This window comes from Hippichthys cyanospilos, chromosome 18 (genome assembly GCF_059441005.1).
Source record: "Hippichthys cyanospilos isolate Australia breed blue-spotted pipefish chromosome 18, RoL_Hcya_1.0, whole genome shotgun sequence".
In the NCBI taxonomy this organism is placed as follows: Eukaryota; Metazoa; Chordata; class Actinopteri; order Syngnathiformes; family Syngnathidae; genus Hippichthys; species Hippichthys cyanospilos.
Window position 1 is genome coordinate 9,443,183 of NC_142386.1, and position 16,183 is coordinate 9,459,365.

A 16,183-nucleotide genomic window follows, 5' to 3' on the forward strand; every position below is an offset into this window, starting at 1 on the left:
AGACTTGTTTTTTAAGTTTCGCTGGGGTGGGTCCAGTCGAGACCACCAACATGGTAGAAAATTAAATTAACATTTCTTCCACGTTATCCACGATCTCAGTGCGTTTAGTTTTGTGTTTTTAAGATACTACCTCCACCCTTCAGCTAATTTGGATTCCTCTTGACAAAAAGTAAACCTTCACCAACACAAATGCAAAGTAATGCATGATGCTGTATATTTCATCATACATTCAGGACTGGGCGATATGGCTCATAATTTATTTTCACCAGTCATTCTGAAATATAGCAAAACTTCAATTTGACATGGCCCACAATAATATCTAAAAAAAGTAATGAAAATGTCTGATGGAAGACAGCATTATATGTGTGAAAAAAAAATCCAATTTGCCCCTTCAACTTTAATGAAAATCCTTGATGTAGCAGGTTTTTAATGACTACATTATATAGGCAAGATATAATCCATGATTGTTTTCTACTGTTTAAACATTTTAAGTAAAACAAACAAATAACATGGCTCATATGTCTTTCTATTTTTCTGTATGCAGCCCTCAGAGGAAATAACGTGCACACCACTGGTCTTGGCATTTAATCCTAAGTATTTATTTTGTAACGTTAGAGCAAGGGAAGGTCGGAAAATGGCTGGCACTGAATGAGTTAAGTAGTTAGTAACTATTGCAAAATTTCTTATAAACCCTATTCTAATCTGTTTCACAAGTCTGCTAATTTTAAAATGAATTAAATTTATTTGAACAGTTTTACATACATTAGCAACTATTTGAGCCTCTTGAGATTCTCTTCACCTATTTACCTACTGTCCAAACTGCTCTTCTTTGTTACTCTTTTTTTCTTGTCTGTCCCCAGAACTTTAAACCAGCAATGTTGCCTCAGGCATGACTAACTGAAAAGAAACAACTTACTGTATTTGTAGGGGCACAGGTGCTACAAATGACCTTTGTTGTATATGCACTCAATTGTGCATCTGTGTGCAGTTTTTGCATACTGATTTTGCTGCTGGCTGCTGGACCTTTATAGATAAGGCCTGATCTTGGGAGGCCCCACTTGTGGCGGGCTGATATTGCCTGCCTGTGTAGCCAGGGAGCTTAGGGAGCTGCTAAGACCCACCGGCAGCAACCCAGCACAATTAAGAACAAGGAAAGAAACATGGATGCTGTAAACAGGGACTAGAGACCACAGTGGTAGTCTTGTTTTTTTTCTTCCTTTGTTAGGGCAATGGGGGGGAGACGGGGGTTAGGGGGGGTTGTGGGGGTTGTGGGTAGCAAATGTAACAGGTGATACATTGCCAGGGGAACCTAATTTGGTTTTGCTTGTCCTAAGGAAAACAACACATTTTGTCGTATTTTTGTCATTCGAGCCACATTGCATTATAATGGTTTTTAAAATAATATCTATTTTGTATTATTGTTTTATACATTGTAGTATTTTAAGCATTTACAGTAAATATTTTATACATCATAGTTCAAGATTACATTTGCAAAGTTTTAAAAGTAATGCTTTTTCATTAGTATGCAACCTTCCAGCAAGGTTTACCAGTCCTTTGGCAGTAAGGAATAAAATGTTATGTGCAAAACATTGAGTTTAATAGAGCACCTCAAGATTGATTCGGCTTCATTTGCTTGCTTTGGGTTCTTGGTGTAGAGTCTGCATCTTCTCTCTATGCTTTTGTGGCTTCTCTAGGGATTCAGTCATTGCTGTCAAAACATACTGTATGTGTGGTTAATTTGGGAACATAATTTGCCTGTACTGTAAGCATGAAGCGCTTGCTTGTCTCCAAGGCAACATGTACTCTACAGATCTATGTGGTTAATTGAGGGTCTATGTCTCAATAGGTTGACATACACTAAATATCTAAACAACATGTGAAAAAAAAAATGCCATCCAGTGTGCCCATTATATCTGCAATTTCCTTGGCACATATGTGATACATATCTGGTTTAAGTGGACTTTTCATTTCAGAAAAAAAAAAAAAAATTATATATATATATATATATATATATATATATATATATATATATATATATATATATATATATATATATATATATATATATCATGACCCATATTCCAGCTGGGTCATTTAGAAAAAAAAAATCACTTGCTCCATGTTGTGTAAATTTAGCCCGTGCACCAGTCTTGTCCCTGACAGATAATAAGTCAGGAGTGTACTGTGCATCTTCCTAAATTAGCTAGTATCTGTAGTTGATGTGGACAGTTATGTTTATTATACTCATCATAATCTCCAAAGGAAAAAAAGACTTTACTCTCTATATTTTATGTTAAAGTCATGAGCTCCCAGTGACAGATGAGCTATTTATATACATATATTTATATAAAGTGTACTTTTCTCGCGACTCCTTGCGAAAGAGAAAACTTACTTGATCTTTTCATTTTTATTTTAAGTGTCTTGAAATCAAACACAACAAAATGAATCAAACTCAACACTCAATCCACCGTTTTCTTTGGTCTGAGTAAACTCCCGAGTTACAGATTTCTTAGTAGGGTTACAAGGTCTCTTGACTATAGCAGTGATTGGCACATTAAAGTGTGGCATTCCGAAAGCAAGTTGTTTGAGATTTAACTGCCATGAGAAAAAACAACAGAAAGAAGCTGTAAAAGCTGACCCCCCAATAATAATAATAATAATAATAATAATAATAAAGTTTCATAATTGCAATGTGATCTTTTCTTGACTTTTTAGTAAGGCTGAAATGAGTCAGATTAATTCAAGTACAAAATTCTCATCATATAATTTTTTTATGGAGGGTAGCTGACACCCTTTACTAATGCTTAACCAATATAAGCCAAGCATTATAGTAATAACTGTCTCCATTGGGTGGCAGTGTTTCCACACAGACACGCAATTCAAAGTAAGGAATGGAAATCAATCTTTCGTATGATACCACCCATATTTACATAGTCATATAGCACGCAATATTCTGCCGGCACTTTATCTTAATACTCAATATTTAATTTGAATTTGCTGGTGGACATCTAATTACCAAAAATACTCGATAGCTGCAGCCCTACTTGACAGTCGGTTCCATGGGGAGATAGTTGGCATGTTGACATTGAATCATGTCATCTTCACAATCATACCACAATTCATACTTGTGGGAGGATGGGTATTTCAGTTTGTGTTTCAGGGCATTGTTGGAGGATGGGTGGATGAACTGTAGATGTCAAGGATCTGTGAAGACATGCAGGGTAGCTGAAGGTGATCCTCATTAGGGAGGTTCTGCCTCATAGGAAGTCATTGTCACCAGTGATCTTCGAGAAGAGAGGATTGACATCTTAACAGTGTCTCTCTGAAGGAAGAAAGGTGATTTCATGGGTCATGGTTCTGGTGAACTAGTCAGACTGATTTAATGATCAGGCTTGGTGTGTTGACTGAAAACCATCCATCCATGCATTCGGCCATCCATCTTTTTCGATACTTCTCACATTTTGTGTCCATTGGTTGGCTGACGCTGACACCTCAGTACACTTGCTTCATCGGAGTGAGGAAAAAAATAGCCGTTCAACAGCATTTGTTTCTTCATTCGCAATGTATGCCTTATGGGCTCCATCCGCTGAGACCAAAGAAAAACACCTCCTGAGTGACACTGATTATATGGTAATCATGTTGTCAAACTAGATTATTGTTAACAGAATGCACAACGACAACAACAACAATAATATGCCTTGTCTAATTCTTCCAGAGCAGCTGCTGTTTTCATTAGCACATGCAAATCTTTTGAGAGGGTCATTTAACTGCTTCATTCATTTCTGTTAGAGAGCCCATCTCTTCATATGATCATAACAGTAACCACAAAGGATCTCGTGTGGCATATAATGCTTAACCGAACTGTGATCTTTCCCCTAGGGTCTCGTCTTCGCCAAGAAGACACCCCTCCCCGCATCGTTGAGCACCCCTCTGACCTGATCGTGTCTAAGGGCGAACCGGCCACTCTCAATTGTAAGGCGGAAGGCCGGCCGCCACCCACGGTCGAATGGTACAAGGATGGAGAGCGTGTCGAGACCGACAGGGACAACCCTCGCTCGCACCGAATGCTTCTGCCCAGCGGGTCGCTCTTCTTCCTACGTATTGTCCACGGACGGAGGAGCAAGCCTGATGATGGCAGCTACGTGTGCGTGGCCCGTAACTATCTGGGCCAAGCAGTGAGCCACAACGCATCGCTGGAAGTAGCCAGTAAGTTCTGATGTTGTCTTTTTTGCGCTGTACATGGTCTCAATCTTCTAGTCCGATAAGAATCTCAATACTTCATCTCAAGAGGCATTTTTGACAATTCTGTGCAAACATTCGAAGGCGGCTCGGTTTCCCCTTTTCCCATTGGAGCTCGACACCCTCAATGCACTGACTTCAAACGCCTTTGAATGAAGAGGCACAAGTGTGATTGAGTTGGCTCTGACCTCACATGACCTCTTAGAGTAAGTGATACATATTCTCACTAGGGCTGTAGCCATCGGGCATTTTTGGTAATTCAGATATCCTAGTGAAAATTTCAATTGAATTTCAAATATGTGGATAAAAGATCTTTTATTTATTTTTTTGGCTTGGTGAAAACAATTAATGCAGAACATCGATTAACATATTTCTACCGAATTATGAATGACCAATTTGTACATTTTTGATGACAGAAACACTCCTTCAATTATCCCTCCAAATGTTTTGGTCTATATGATGAATTTGAACACATTTAAGTCAGAAAAAATTGCTAAAAGGTGATCAGTAGGAATGGCATCCGTGTCAGGCTGTCAGCACCAAAGTTTGCATTTATTTGATGTCTATCATGCCATCCTCGAGGGAGCATGTGATCACTGCTAGCTATAAGCTAATTTATGCGAGACACAGCTACAATGGAGCCATTTACGGTTGTCAGCATAATTAGGTAATTCATTAGTGCTCTGGATTGGCGATTGAACGTGATTTCAGAAGAATGTAGTGTTTGTATCAGGAGTTTTATAGATTGCTGCAATGTCTTAATTATGTTACTTTATTTCACTGTTTCTCAACCTGTGACATCTGTTTTAATCTAAAACACTTTGGAACTGTCATGGCATACCAAGGTGTATTTTATTCAGCAACTCCAGAAGATAGATCGTATAACATCATCTGTTTTATTTCTGGCTCACCTACTGGAAAATTGCATCACTAATATCAATGTGCATCAGTAAAAACACTGAGCAAAAAGGCATGCAAAGGATTCTTGCAAAGGATTGACTATAACACAATTGGGCAATACGTTTCTGTATGTACCAATTTGTTGTTAAATTTTTGCCTTCTTGACATTACATTTTAGTTGCCAGAGTTTTTCAACCGCTATTTCCAAACATTGTAGTTTGAAAACGGTTAGCGATAAAGGGATAATGTACAAGTTGCTCGTGCAATTATGCTACGTTGGCGCTTAAAGCGTTACAAAAGAACTAAACTTGATTTGCTAATATCTGTTAAAATCACACATACTCTCTGAGGTGCCTTCAAGCACCCCAGGGTTATTCGTACCCACATTTGAGAACCACTACTTCAGTTTTGGATGAAAAAGTAACATCAATTTACTTAAGTGGCTTCAATACATAATACAGAATACAATAAAGTATATGCTATAACCTTGAATCTCTTAATACTGGCTCCATGTTTTTTTCCTACCTGATTGAGAGACACATGCTCTGGAGGTGACTTTATAGATGGAAAGACTTGGGAGGTGGCCGCGCAACACACCTGTCACTCATGCAGCAGCTGTGCATCAGCTTTAGTCTGCAGGTTTTTACAATCCCCGTGTGTGTTCCTAACAGGTGACAGTCGCAGAGTCAAGTGTGTGCTGTTGCTTCCTAAACAGATTTTGCCTGTTGTATGTCACAGGCAGGAATCTGCCAGCCAAATGTGTTTGTGTGTGCGTGAATACCGATAAGGCAGCCAAGAGGCAAAGGGCAAAATCTCATACAACCATTAGAAAGGGTAAAGCCAGATGGTGTGTGTGAATCTCCTTTCAACTGTGGACTCTAGAAACAACAAAATCAAAGAATGAAATGAACAAATCAAGTCTTGGTGATGAGATTTAACACCCACAGCCCTCACACGCTTGAAAGTATCTCATTCTATACTGTCTATCCCCCTGATCTTCTCAGCTGTGTCAGCTTGCACAGCTCTAATCACGCTTTGTCTCCAGGGCAAATATTTCATGAAGGTTTGAGAATAATAACACCGGTCTAGTATCAGTTTCCCCTTTTGAATTATAATGAAAGAGAGGGTCAAACGGTATCAGGATAATGCTCGATCAGCACTCCAACCTAGAGAAGCAAAGCCCCCAAGGGTGAGAGTTCATTACTTCTGGAGTTCACTGAATTTACTGCCTGTTTCCAAGGCTGAACAAGAACACAAGGAGGACTTGTTGAAGATGCCTGGATGAGTTATGTCTCCTTGTCTTTTTCTGTTGAGGTCACGCAGATTCACCGTGGGACTGGGCAAGTGCAACACAAATGCCTTTTAGTAAAATCTGCTGAGTTAAGGAGTTTTAAGAAGAGAGTGTGAATCAGTGCGGATTTAGAGTTGGGATTGACCCTAGTGTGTCCTCTGTCAATAGACAACTTGTTTGTTGTTTAGCTATCGCACTTTAAAGGGTTCAATATTTTCTGCAAGTTTTAGATATTTCCATTCTCCAAGACACCTGATTCAAATGATTTGGATCATTTTCAAATTTCTGCTGAGCTTTCTGATGAGCTGATCATTTAAATCAGGCATCTTGGAGAACGGAATTCTCTTTGGAAACCCCTGATAGCGAGCCTTAAATTTCAATTGTGTCATCTCCATGAGTATTAAATGTTCATGTCCTGGTTTGCTGTGGAATTTTATAGTTTACAAAATAGTTCATCCGAAGCATTTACATAAGGTAACATGTACATTCCACTGAATCAGGATTGGTAGATTCCAAAATGGCCGGATTGGTAACGGACATCAGAATTGGTCTAAAAAACACATTTTAGAGACAAAGAATAAGATTGGTCTCGGCCAATCCTTGATTGTTTGTTTTTCTTAATGTTTCTATACCATACACAATTACTTAGAAAAATAGTAAATCAACCTGCACCTATACATATACTGTAGCATATTCAACACACTCAAATTGAATTTCTTCCTTTGAAATGTAGTTCTCTGACAACTGGGGATGACGGCTGACAAAAGACAGCGCATGGGTCTGACAGATGTAAAACAACAAGAGCGGGAAAAGGAGTGACAGAGGCAGACAGAAACAGAAGAGCGAGAGGGTGAAGTGTTGTCTTTCCTTCAAGGGACAGAAAGTGAAACTTGTGTGCAGAAAATTGAGATGACGTGGTAGAGCCAGTGACAGATGTGGAATGTGCCCGTGCCTGAAGCATGACCACCGGCTTGAATGCTATGTAACTGCACAGAAACACAGATAGAGACACTAAAGGAACCCTCTCCCAAACCGGAATTGAATGAGTAAAAGGGGAAAAGACATATAACTCAGTTCCTAGCCTATAAATGTCACGGAAGACACTCAGCACATTTTTTTTTTCCTACAGGGACCCGAGAGGACCCTGGGAAATGAACATATGTCCTATTGACCTCGGCCACTTGATTCAATCACAGAGCGCTTTATTGAGGTGAAAGCAAAGTCACCGCCTCTGTGCTCTAAAGGTTATTAGATAGTAGACCTGTTTTTTTAGGTTTAGTAAGAGAGGTAGGAATAAATGCTATTCTTAAACTAATTGGTCATTGCCATTTGCTGGAAGAAAGTGTGGCTCATAGCCGCGGTGAAGGTCAAGCCACAAACAACTACAGTACTGTGAGGAGTTGCAAGGACAGACAAAGTTCTTCCTATGAATGTACTATTGGCTAAGAAAGTTTGTTTGTACATTGTTATTTTTCTTTTGCAGTCTTTTGCGAATGCAAAAATACAATTTTCACACAAAGATCCATTATTCATTATTAAGTCCATTAGTCAGGTGACAGCTCAAAGCTTAATGTGAAATATATTATGATCGTTAAGATAATGCTAACAGGAGAAGTTAATTTCTCCAAATTTTAGCCATATGAGCCAAACAAGACGAGTCCAAACCTGAGAACTGAGCGTTTTAATTATTTATATATACATATAATATGAAAGTAATGTATCTGTAACAGTTAAAATCTAAACCTGAAATGTAAGGAAGCAGAAATTGGACCCAGAAGAAGGAAGAACATGGAAGTGGGATTATAACAGACATTATTTACAAAAGTAACGAGCGAGAGCAAGCCCGGATGCAGAACAGAAAATGCAAAATAAAGGCTGAAAGCAGGGCTGGATCCAGAGCACAAAAATCCAAAGTAACAATCAAGAGCAGGGCTGGATCCAGCAGGCAAAAGTACAAAGTACCAACAAAGGGCAGGCCTTGATGCACAACACAAGTCAAAGTAAGAACAAAGAGCTCGTTCAAGAGCTCAAAAATCCAACGTAACAACAAAGAACAGGGCTGCTGGATGCAGAACACAAAAATCCAAAGCAACTCTACAATGCACGGCTGGATTCAGAAGACAAAAAACCCAAAGTAACTTCAGAGAGTAGGGCTGGATCCAAAAGACAAAAATCCAAAGTAACAACGGAGAGCAGCGCTGGATGCAAAGCTCAGAAATCCAAAGCAACAACGGAGAGAAGGACTTCATGCACAACATAACCATCCACGGTAACAACAGAGAGCAGGGCTGGATCCAGAACAAAAAATCCAAAGTAACAACAGAGAGCAGGACTGGAGTAAGAACACAGAAATCCACACTAACAAAACAGCACAGCTGGTCATAACAGAGCATGACAAGTGTGATATTCTACTAAGCAACTCGTGTGTAAATACTGTGAGACATCAGGCCATGCCCAATCTTTTACGAGAAAATAATGGATCCAAGGATCCAACCCAAAACAGTCATAGCCAGTCATAAAAAAATGCTTGAGTGAAAAAATAGTCCCTCAAAACATATTCCTGCTTGTTTACTGTGTATCCTCATTGAATTTTAATGTGTGATTCCTCAAACAAGGCTGAATCCTTCCAGCAATTCCACATTCTGATTTAACTGCAGTGTATCTCTCATTTTGAGAGATTTCTGCACTTCCTGAAAGCTTGTTGACTTTATCTGTGGCACTCTATTATCCTTAATCAAAAAACTTCTTGACATTTTGAAATAAAGTATTTCAGAACAACTCATATGGGTAATGTTTTCATATTTCATATTAGACTCAAGATGAATGTTCACTTTTTCGACACATTCCATCACATGTAAATGTTTGGCCAACTGGAGATTTGTCCATAGGTGTTAATGTGAGTGTGAATATTGGATGAATGTCAATGGAATGGTACATTTAACACCTGGTGCTGTGTTTGGAGACTGCTGATCAGACTGCTGTGCAGCCACGCGCTTGACTGGCTGCTCCCCACTCACCAATGAGCCCCTGAGGAGGGCTTTATAAATCAACCAGGAACACGGGCCAGGTGCTACACATTAGTTAATGGGCGACAACCTGTGCAGAACATGAAAAAGAGTTGCAGTATCTAGGGCAGAGAAAACCCCCTTTTGTTTTTATATTATTATTATTATTATTCATTTATTTTGAGCAATCATATAATTGCTTCTCAACTTTTAAAAGCTAGAATATTTTAAATCATTGTTACCTGATCACAGTGCACTGTTTCAACCTGTGTGAAGAATACAAAACTTTAAATTCAATACTAGGTATTGAATATATGTATGCAGTATATTTTTTTATTCTTTTTTTTCATGTTTTTGACTAAAGTACGGTCCAAAACTGACTGGTGATTTGAAAAGAATTAAGTAATTAAAGATTAAAGTACAAAAGCAATCAATTGTTTTAGGCACTAAAATAATTCATTTCTTTGGGTACTAGAGAGTACTACAGTTATCAATTTCATTAATAATATGTTCACGTAAGTGCTAAGTAATCGATTACCTTAAAAACAATGAAAATGGATATAAATAAGTGTTTAGGATTGAATGTCTGGACTATTAAAAACTAAAACATATATCTTTGGAATTGAATGAGTTAATGACAAAAGTAAATTAGTATGAGTTTACTCCCATGTAAAAAGTCATAGCGTTGCATACTGTTTTAAGCATTAAGGTAATCAATTACTTTGGGACTTAAGTACTAATGTAAATCATTCCTTTTATGCCAAAGTAAGCAATTATTTTAGGTAATTTAGCACTAAAGTAATTGATTAGGTAATACGTACTAAGTAATCTATCACTTAAAGTATTGAAGTAATCAGTATTGATTATTTTAATGTATAAATTAATGAATTACTTTTTATTTTACTTTCTCACAGTAATTGATTACTTTAGTACTTATTTCATTTAGTAACGATTCTTTTTGGACACCTCATTCGCCAAACACTTCAAAAAATTGAAAAAGATATGAACGAGTGCCTGAGATTCAATGCCTAAAATCTTAACAATATGTCGTCTTTATTCGTATAATATTCGTAAAATATACGTCTTTGCAATTGAATGGGTTAGTGACGAACGTAAACGAGTTTTATTCCCATGTAAAATGCCTATAGGTTGCTGCTTTAAAAAAATCAGCCATCTCAGGTTCAATGCTATTTATATTTGAACACGGTGGAGGTAGCCTCTCAGTCTTGAAATGAAGGCAGGAGGAAAACGTAGTGGTAATTAGGCGAGTGCATTAACATGATGGACATGTTCACTGGAGTGAAGATGCTCTGTGAAGTGGATCATGTGCTATGCATGGCTCAGTCAGACTGTGAGTTTGACAGCGTGTGGTGGGACCCCCAGCTGCCTCCCCCATTCGCTCCTCTTTGATTGGAATCTTTCGGCGGCAACCAGCGAGCGCACGGAAGCGACGAGGAGAGGCGGATTCTTCGAGGTCAGGGTTCCCTCTCTTGCCAGCCCCTCCATTAACTAATGACTTCTCACTTCAAATAGCTGTCACCGTCACTGACAACATCCTGCCTGTCGACTCCGGATAAATGCAAAGTCGCCCTCGGAGCGTTATCTCCGAGAAAAAGTATTTTTCCTACATATGGATGAGGAGTGATATTGTGTGATTGGCAAATGCATGTCCTTGATCCAAAGCCGCTAATGCAGGAATCAGTATTTATTTCACATTGCCCATATTGCAACGCTTGTGAGCCTCATCCTCTTTTCTACCATTGCACTGTTGTACGACCATACAGCTGGATTGTGTTTATCATGTGGAGATTCCAACAATTTTACTCGCGTGATCCACAAGAAGTGTTTCCAAGAGCCGGATTTGTGCCACGGTGTCAGGACGCTTGGGAAGAGTTTGTTTAGACTGGAGCTTAGTGAAAAGAGAGTATAGAGGACATGAGCGCTTCTGACGAGGAACACATGGCTCATGGATGTGGTAGATATGATACAAATTAGGGCTGTCACTATCGTATCATTTTTAAATCATTTATTCCAATGTTTATTCCATCGAATAATTGAGTAATCAAACCCCTGCTGCTCATTTTTTATTATCTTTTATGCATATACATTTTTAGACACCAACAACATTAGCCTAACTATTTAGCAATAGCGATTAGCTTTCATGCGCTGTCAACAAACACTAAATACAATTTAGTTCACACAGATCTCATCCCTAAAATCATTTATAGATGATGCTTCAAAAATATTCCATGATTAACTTAAGAGTGAAGTGGCCTGTTAGCTACTATGAAGTCAAGAAGTTCCTGTTCTTCTTCTACTTTTTTGATACACAGACTGGGCACATTTCCTGCTTGACTGCATCCTACTGGTTAAAACTATTTGAAAACCTAAAACCGCTATAAGGAAGTTCTTTCTTTTATTCTTATGAAGCTTCATGTACTCAAACTGTCTTTAATGAGAGTCTGCTAACCATCAAATCAACCCATGTTTTTAAGCACACAAAAAGCATCTGTTTGGCCTCGAGGTGGTCCACCAAGACAAGCAATGAAGCCGAAAGCCAAGCTCGTCTTTGCATATGTTCAGCACTGCTGTGCCTTATCAACTTTGCAATAATTGAACATTATTTTTGTCATTCTTTTATTTGTTTGATTACGAAAATGATCCCAAACCCATGCAACTCCCTGTTTTTATTTTATTTTATATTTTGGGCAGTCTTTCTCCCTTGGCGCCATTGCAATACTGCATATATTTGGTTTGGTCTGTGTTGAAAACGGTGGCACAAATATTGTTCTGGCGGAGATTAGAGGCAGACAATTTTATAGCTGACTACCCAACATGGTCAACTTTTTTTCTCAGCACTAGTACAAATGTTGCAACAGTGTCTACCACTTTCCTCAAAAGAAACCGATAGAAACAAATGAATCTTGATCATGTAACTTGTGCAAGTTAAACTTGCACAAGTACATGATCAATCTTGCACAGTTTTGTAAATAAAACAACATTCTTGTGTTTACGCATACATGTGGCTTTTTATGGTCTTTTTCTTCCTATTTGAGCTAATTTTGGATGTGGTTTGCTTCCTCAGCATTGCTTTTTGTACTACTTGATGCACACATCTGCATAGCAATATATCTCAACATTGAATGCATGTGTGGAAATGCAGATGCATGAAAAGACTGGCGTTCGCATGATTTACTTGCGGGAAAATTAAATTATACCATCTGCTAAAAGCATAGTGCCTTCTCTGAAAAAAGAAGCTCCCATTTGGCAAAAAACAGTGTTGTTTCCTTAACAGGAAAAAAAAGTGCAGAGTTGAGGTTCATGTGATTGTAAGATGTGAAACCCTCATAATACACGCAGTCCCCCTCACACAAAAGCATTCCTTTGCCTTGTTGTAGTTTGAGTTTGTGCATGTTTTCCCCGTCGTTCTTCACTCTTTGTGCTGCTTATCTTTAGAGAACAAGTCGCTGACAAGGAGAGACAGGCGTTCCACAGTAGGAAAAAAAGCAGCCTGGTGGTTTCAATCCCAAAAATGTCTGTCAAAGCGAGATTTTAAGAGTTCAATTTTGTGTGCTTCTGTGTGAGGAACGTTATTCTTCCTGAATCCCACTACTCCCAGTGCCAAATCATTCACAGTCATTTGTTATGATTCATGTATTTTTGTGTAATTGTTTGGACAAAAACTACTTGGCTGGATCCAAAAATGTACTTTGTCGGATTTGATCCAGCTCCAGCAGAACTCCATGCATGCTGAGTCAGGTTACTGTAAAGTCATATTGTCTCATTTTCTGATTTACTGCGGCAAACTTTGTTTCCAAGAGAGCCACAAAAATGACAGTCTTACTTAGCTTTGGAGGCGTTTCAATCACATAAATTTGGTTTATAATGAAAACAGAGCACATCACATGCCCAGTATTCTCCTACATTCATAAATATTGAGACTTTCAGAAAGACCCTAACACTGTGTTCCTCTAATAATATTTTAAATAGATAGGTTCTACATAACTATACATTTAATAAATGAAATAAGCTAAATTCATAAAAGTCTTGGGTGATTAGGTGAGTGCATCACATACAGTATAGTATGCACTGTAAATAACCATGCAAAATTACATCTGTTTCTTTACTATAACAGCATGTCTCTTTTTGGGCCAAATCCAACTATTTCTTCTGATAACTGGCTCTTGACTGACAGGATGCATACAACCTCTATAGCAAAGCAATCTCCCACTATTTAACTTTCAGGCCCACATTTCAAAGGTTTTTTTCTTTTTTTTTCAAATATGCCACTGGCAATGTTCACCAGATTAAAAGCGACAGTCATTGCAGAGTACCTGCAGCATGAACTTGTACGGTAAATCAGAGCACATCAAATCTGTACAGTCTAGAATGAACTGAAAGACTCAAGTTAGCTTTTTCACTTTTAACACAAATTTTCACTATACCTCAGCCAAGTATAGCAGCAGTGTTTTTTAACAAAACTAAATTGTGTCTCTGCTTCTAAATCAAAACTCCTATTTAAAATCATATCAATGACCTGTTTGTGCTTTAAAGAGATATATTCAAATACAAAAAAAGAAATCCAACTCACTTCAGTTGGCAGTATACGCTTGTTAAGATGAAGTGGAGTGAAGATTGGCAAAGTAGTTCAAGTGAGGAGCAGAATTTGAATCAAGAAGCAGGTAGGACACGGAAGTGAAAAAGTACAAAGTCTTCAAACACAATCAAACATAACCATTTGAATCGGAAAGTAGACTCAAACTAGACTTGTGGCACTAGTCTCGAAAAAAATAAAAAACACACTTAGAAACTACGAGAAAAATACTTATCAGAGGATGCTCACATTTTATATGCACATGAATTGGGCCTTTCTGGTCCCAAACTGCCCAAAAATATACATGGTATGAAAAGCTAACTGTCCACATATGAGGACATCTTTTTTTGTAAAATACATTTTTGTATCAAGTTAAGTAATTTCATTTTTCAGTCCTTCTGTCATGTGAGGAGCATACACAACACTAATATAGCTTTTATGGTTTGGTGTGGATTTGGGTTGTAGAGAACTCAAATGTAATGAAGCTAAGAGTTGGGGAGTTCTTTCCAGTATGCCAAGCAATTAAACAAAAATAAAATGGAAAGTAAAGCACTTCACAAATCAAAAACACCGAATTATCAAAGCCCAAAACTGCAAAAGTAATACACCAAAATTGGAAAAAAAAACTTACTCCAAATGAAACCAAACAGGACTCAACAAAATCAGGACAATAACTAACAGACGGCGAACAAGGCAGGTGACCAAGCTCATGATCCGTCAAATAAATACAAGCCAAACTGGCGGGACAACGATGAACATCTGGACAAGACACAAGAGCTACTAATTGGTTGACACCAGGGTCAAGGTTGACGAGCACAGGAGTTTACAATTAAGAGAACATGATCCAAAACAAAACAAACAAACCCAACTCGATCCCAGCAACTGCAATAAGCATAAGAAAACTAGACTTTGAAACCAGACTCTGAAAGAAACTAGACGGATGTGACAGTTTGAGAAATTGACATTCTGACAACGTACCAATGAGAACCTAAAGCTTAAACACTCTCAGGCATCAATCCTATGTCACATCATAAAGAACCATAACCACTGCATGGCAGCTGATACATTAAGGAGCAAAGCGTCGCAACAGTAAATACAGGGCCCTATATGACAACGATGATAAAGACATTAAAAATTCTGACTACAGTAACAATTACACAAAATACACAAAATTCATGCTAAAAACAAAATCCTTAGGTTTGTTAATCGAGAAAAAAACGCTAGTTCGGCAATATAGTTTGCTAAATACTTGACAGAGTCGTACAGTAAGTATAAAATATACGCTGTCTAGCTCCTACAGCTTAACGTCAACACTGTCTTCTTTAATTGGCTGCGTATATGTGGAGATTTATAACATGAAGCAACATACAGAACAAAGAGCGAGGAAGAGATGTGCTTCCTCAGTGGAGAATGGTGAATAATGAGGGGAACATCTCCAAAGCAGCACAGCCATTACGGTTGCTGCCTGCTTGTCAACTCAGCCTCCCCTTTTTACCACTTTTTTTTTTCCCTCCCTATCCTCCTGTTTGCAGAGCATCGCTTCATCTTTCCCCCGTGGGAATACCTCCGAATGTTTCAGACAGGTTTGTGATGGCGCTTCAGTTGTGGCTGATTTACCAAAAGTGCTCGCTGAAAGCTTTGGTTGGCCACTGATGCGTTGCCCATTATTACATTGTCATCTCCTGAAATATAATATGCTTTGTGCGCAAAATATCTATACTGTGGTTGTTTTCTCATTACTTTTAAGGGGCATTAATCATATACACATTGTGGAGCAAGTGCATTCGTTTTTATTATTTTTTGTGCGTGATTATAATCATATTTCATGAACACCCTTCCTCTGTGTTTATCACACATGTAACTTTCTTGACATCCACATCACACTTTCGCCCTTCCATGCCATCAATGCACATTTTCATAGTCTTATTTTCATTATGAGAGAGAAATAAGTTGAATTAGCATTTTCAATCCATTTCAATTACTGTATTTTTCAGACTATGAGGCGCACAGGATTTTAAACCCCAACAAAAAATATTTAAGGCAATCTATTTTTGGCATTCATAGGATGCATCCGACTATAAGTTATACCATTTGTTATTTACGCATAAGCATGGTACATGAAATATTTTTTGAGTTTTGTTTTTATTCAAAACA

The 16,183-nt window shown here is 38.2% G+C and overlaps 1 protein-coding gene across 2 annotated transcripts in view; it reads left to right on the forward strand.

The window, feature by feature from the left end:
* LOC148408877 (roundabout homolog 1-like) overlaps positions 1 to 16,183 on the forward strand; it is a 96,106-nt gene that overhangs the window by 29,309 nt on the left and 50,614 nt on the right. For both annotated transcript variants that reach the window (XM_088440942.1, XM_088440943.1), the window contains one exon: positions 3,880 to 4,206. In XM_088440942.1, the coding sequence (XP_088297068.1) occupies positions 3,880 to 4,206 (327 nt within the window). The remainder of the gene's footprint in view (positions 1 to 3,879; positions 4,207 to 16,183) is intronic.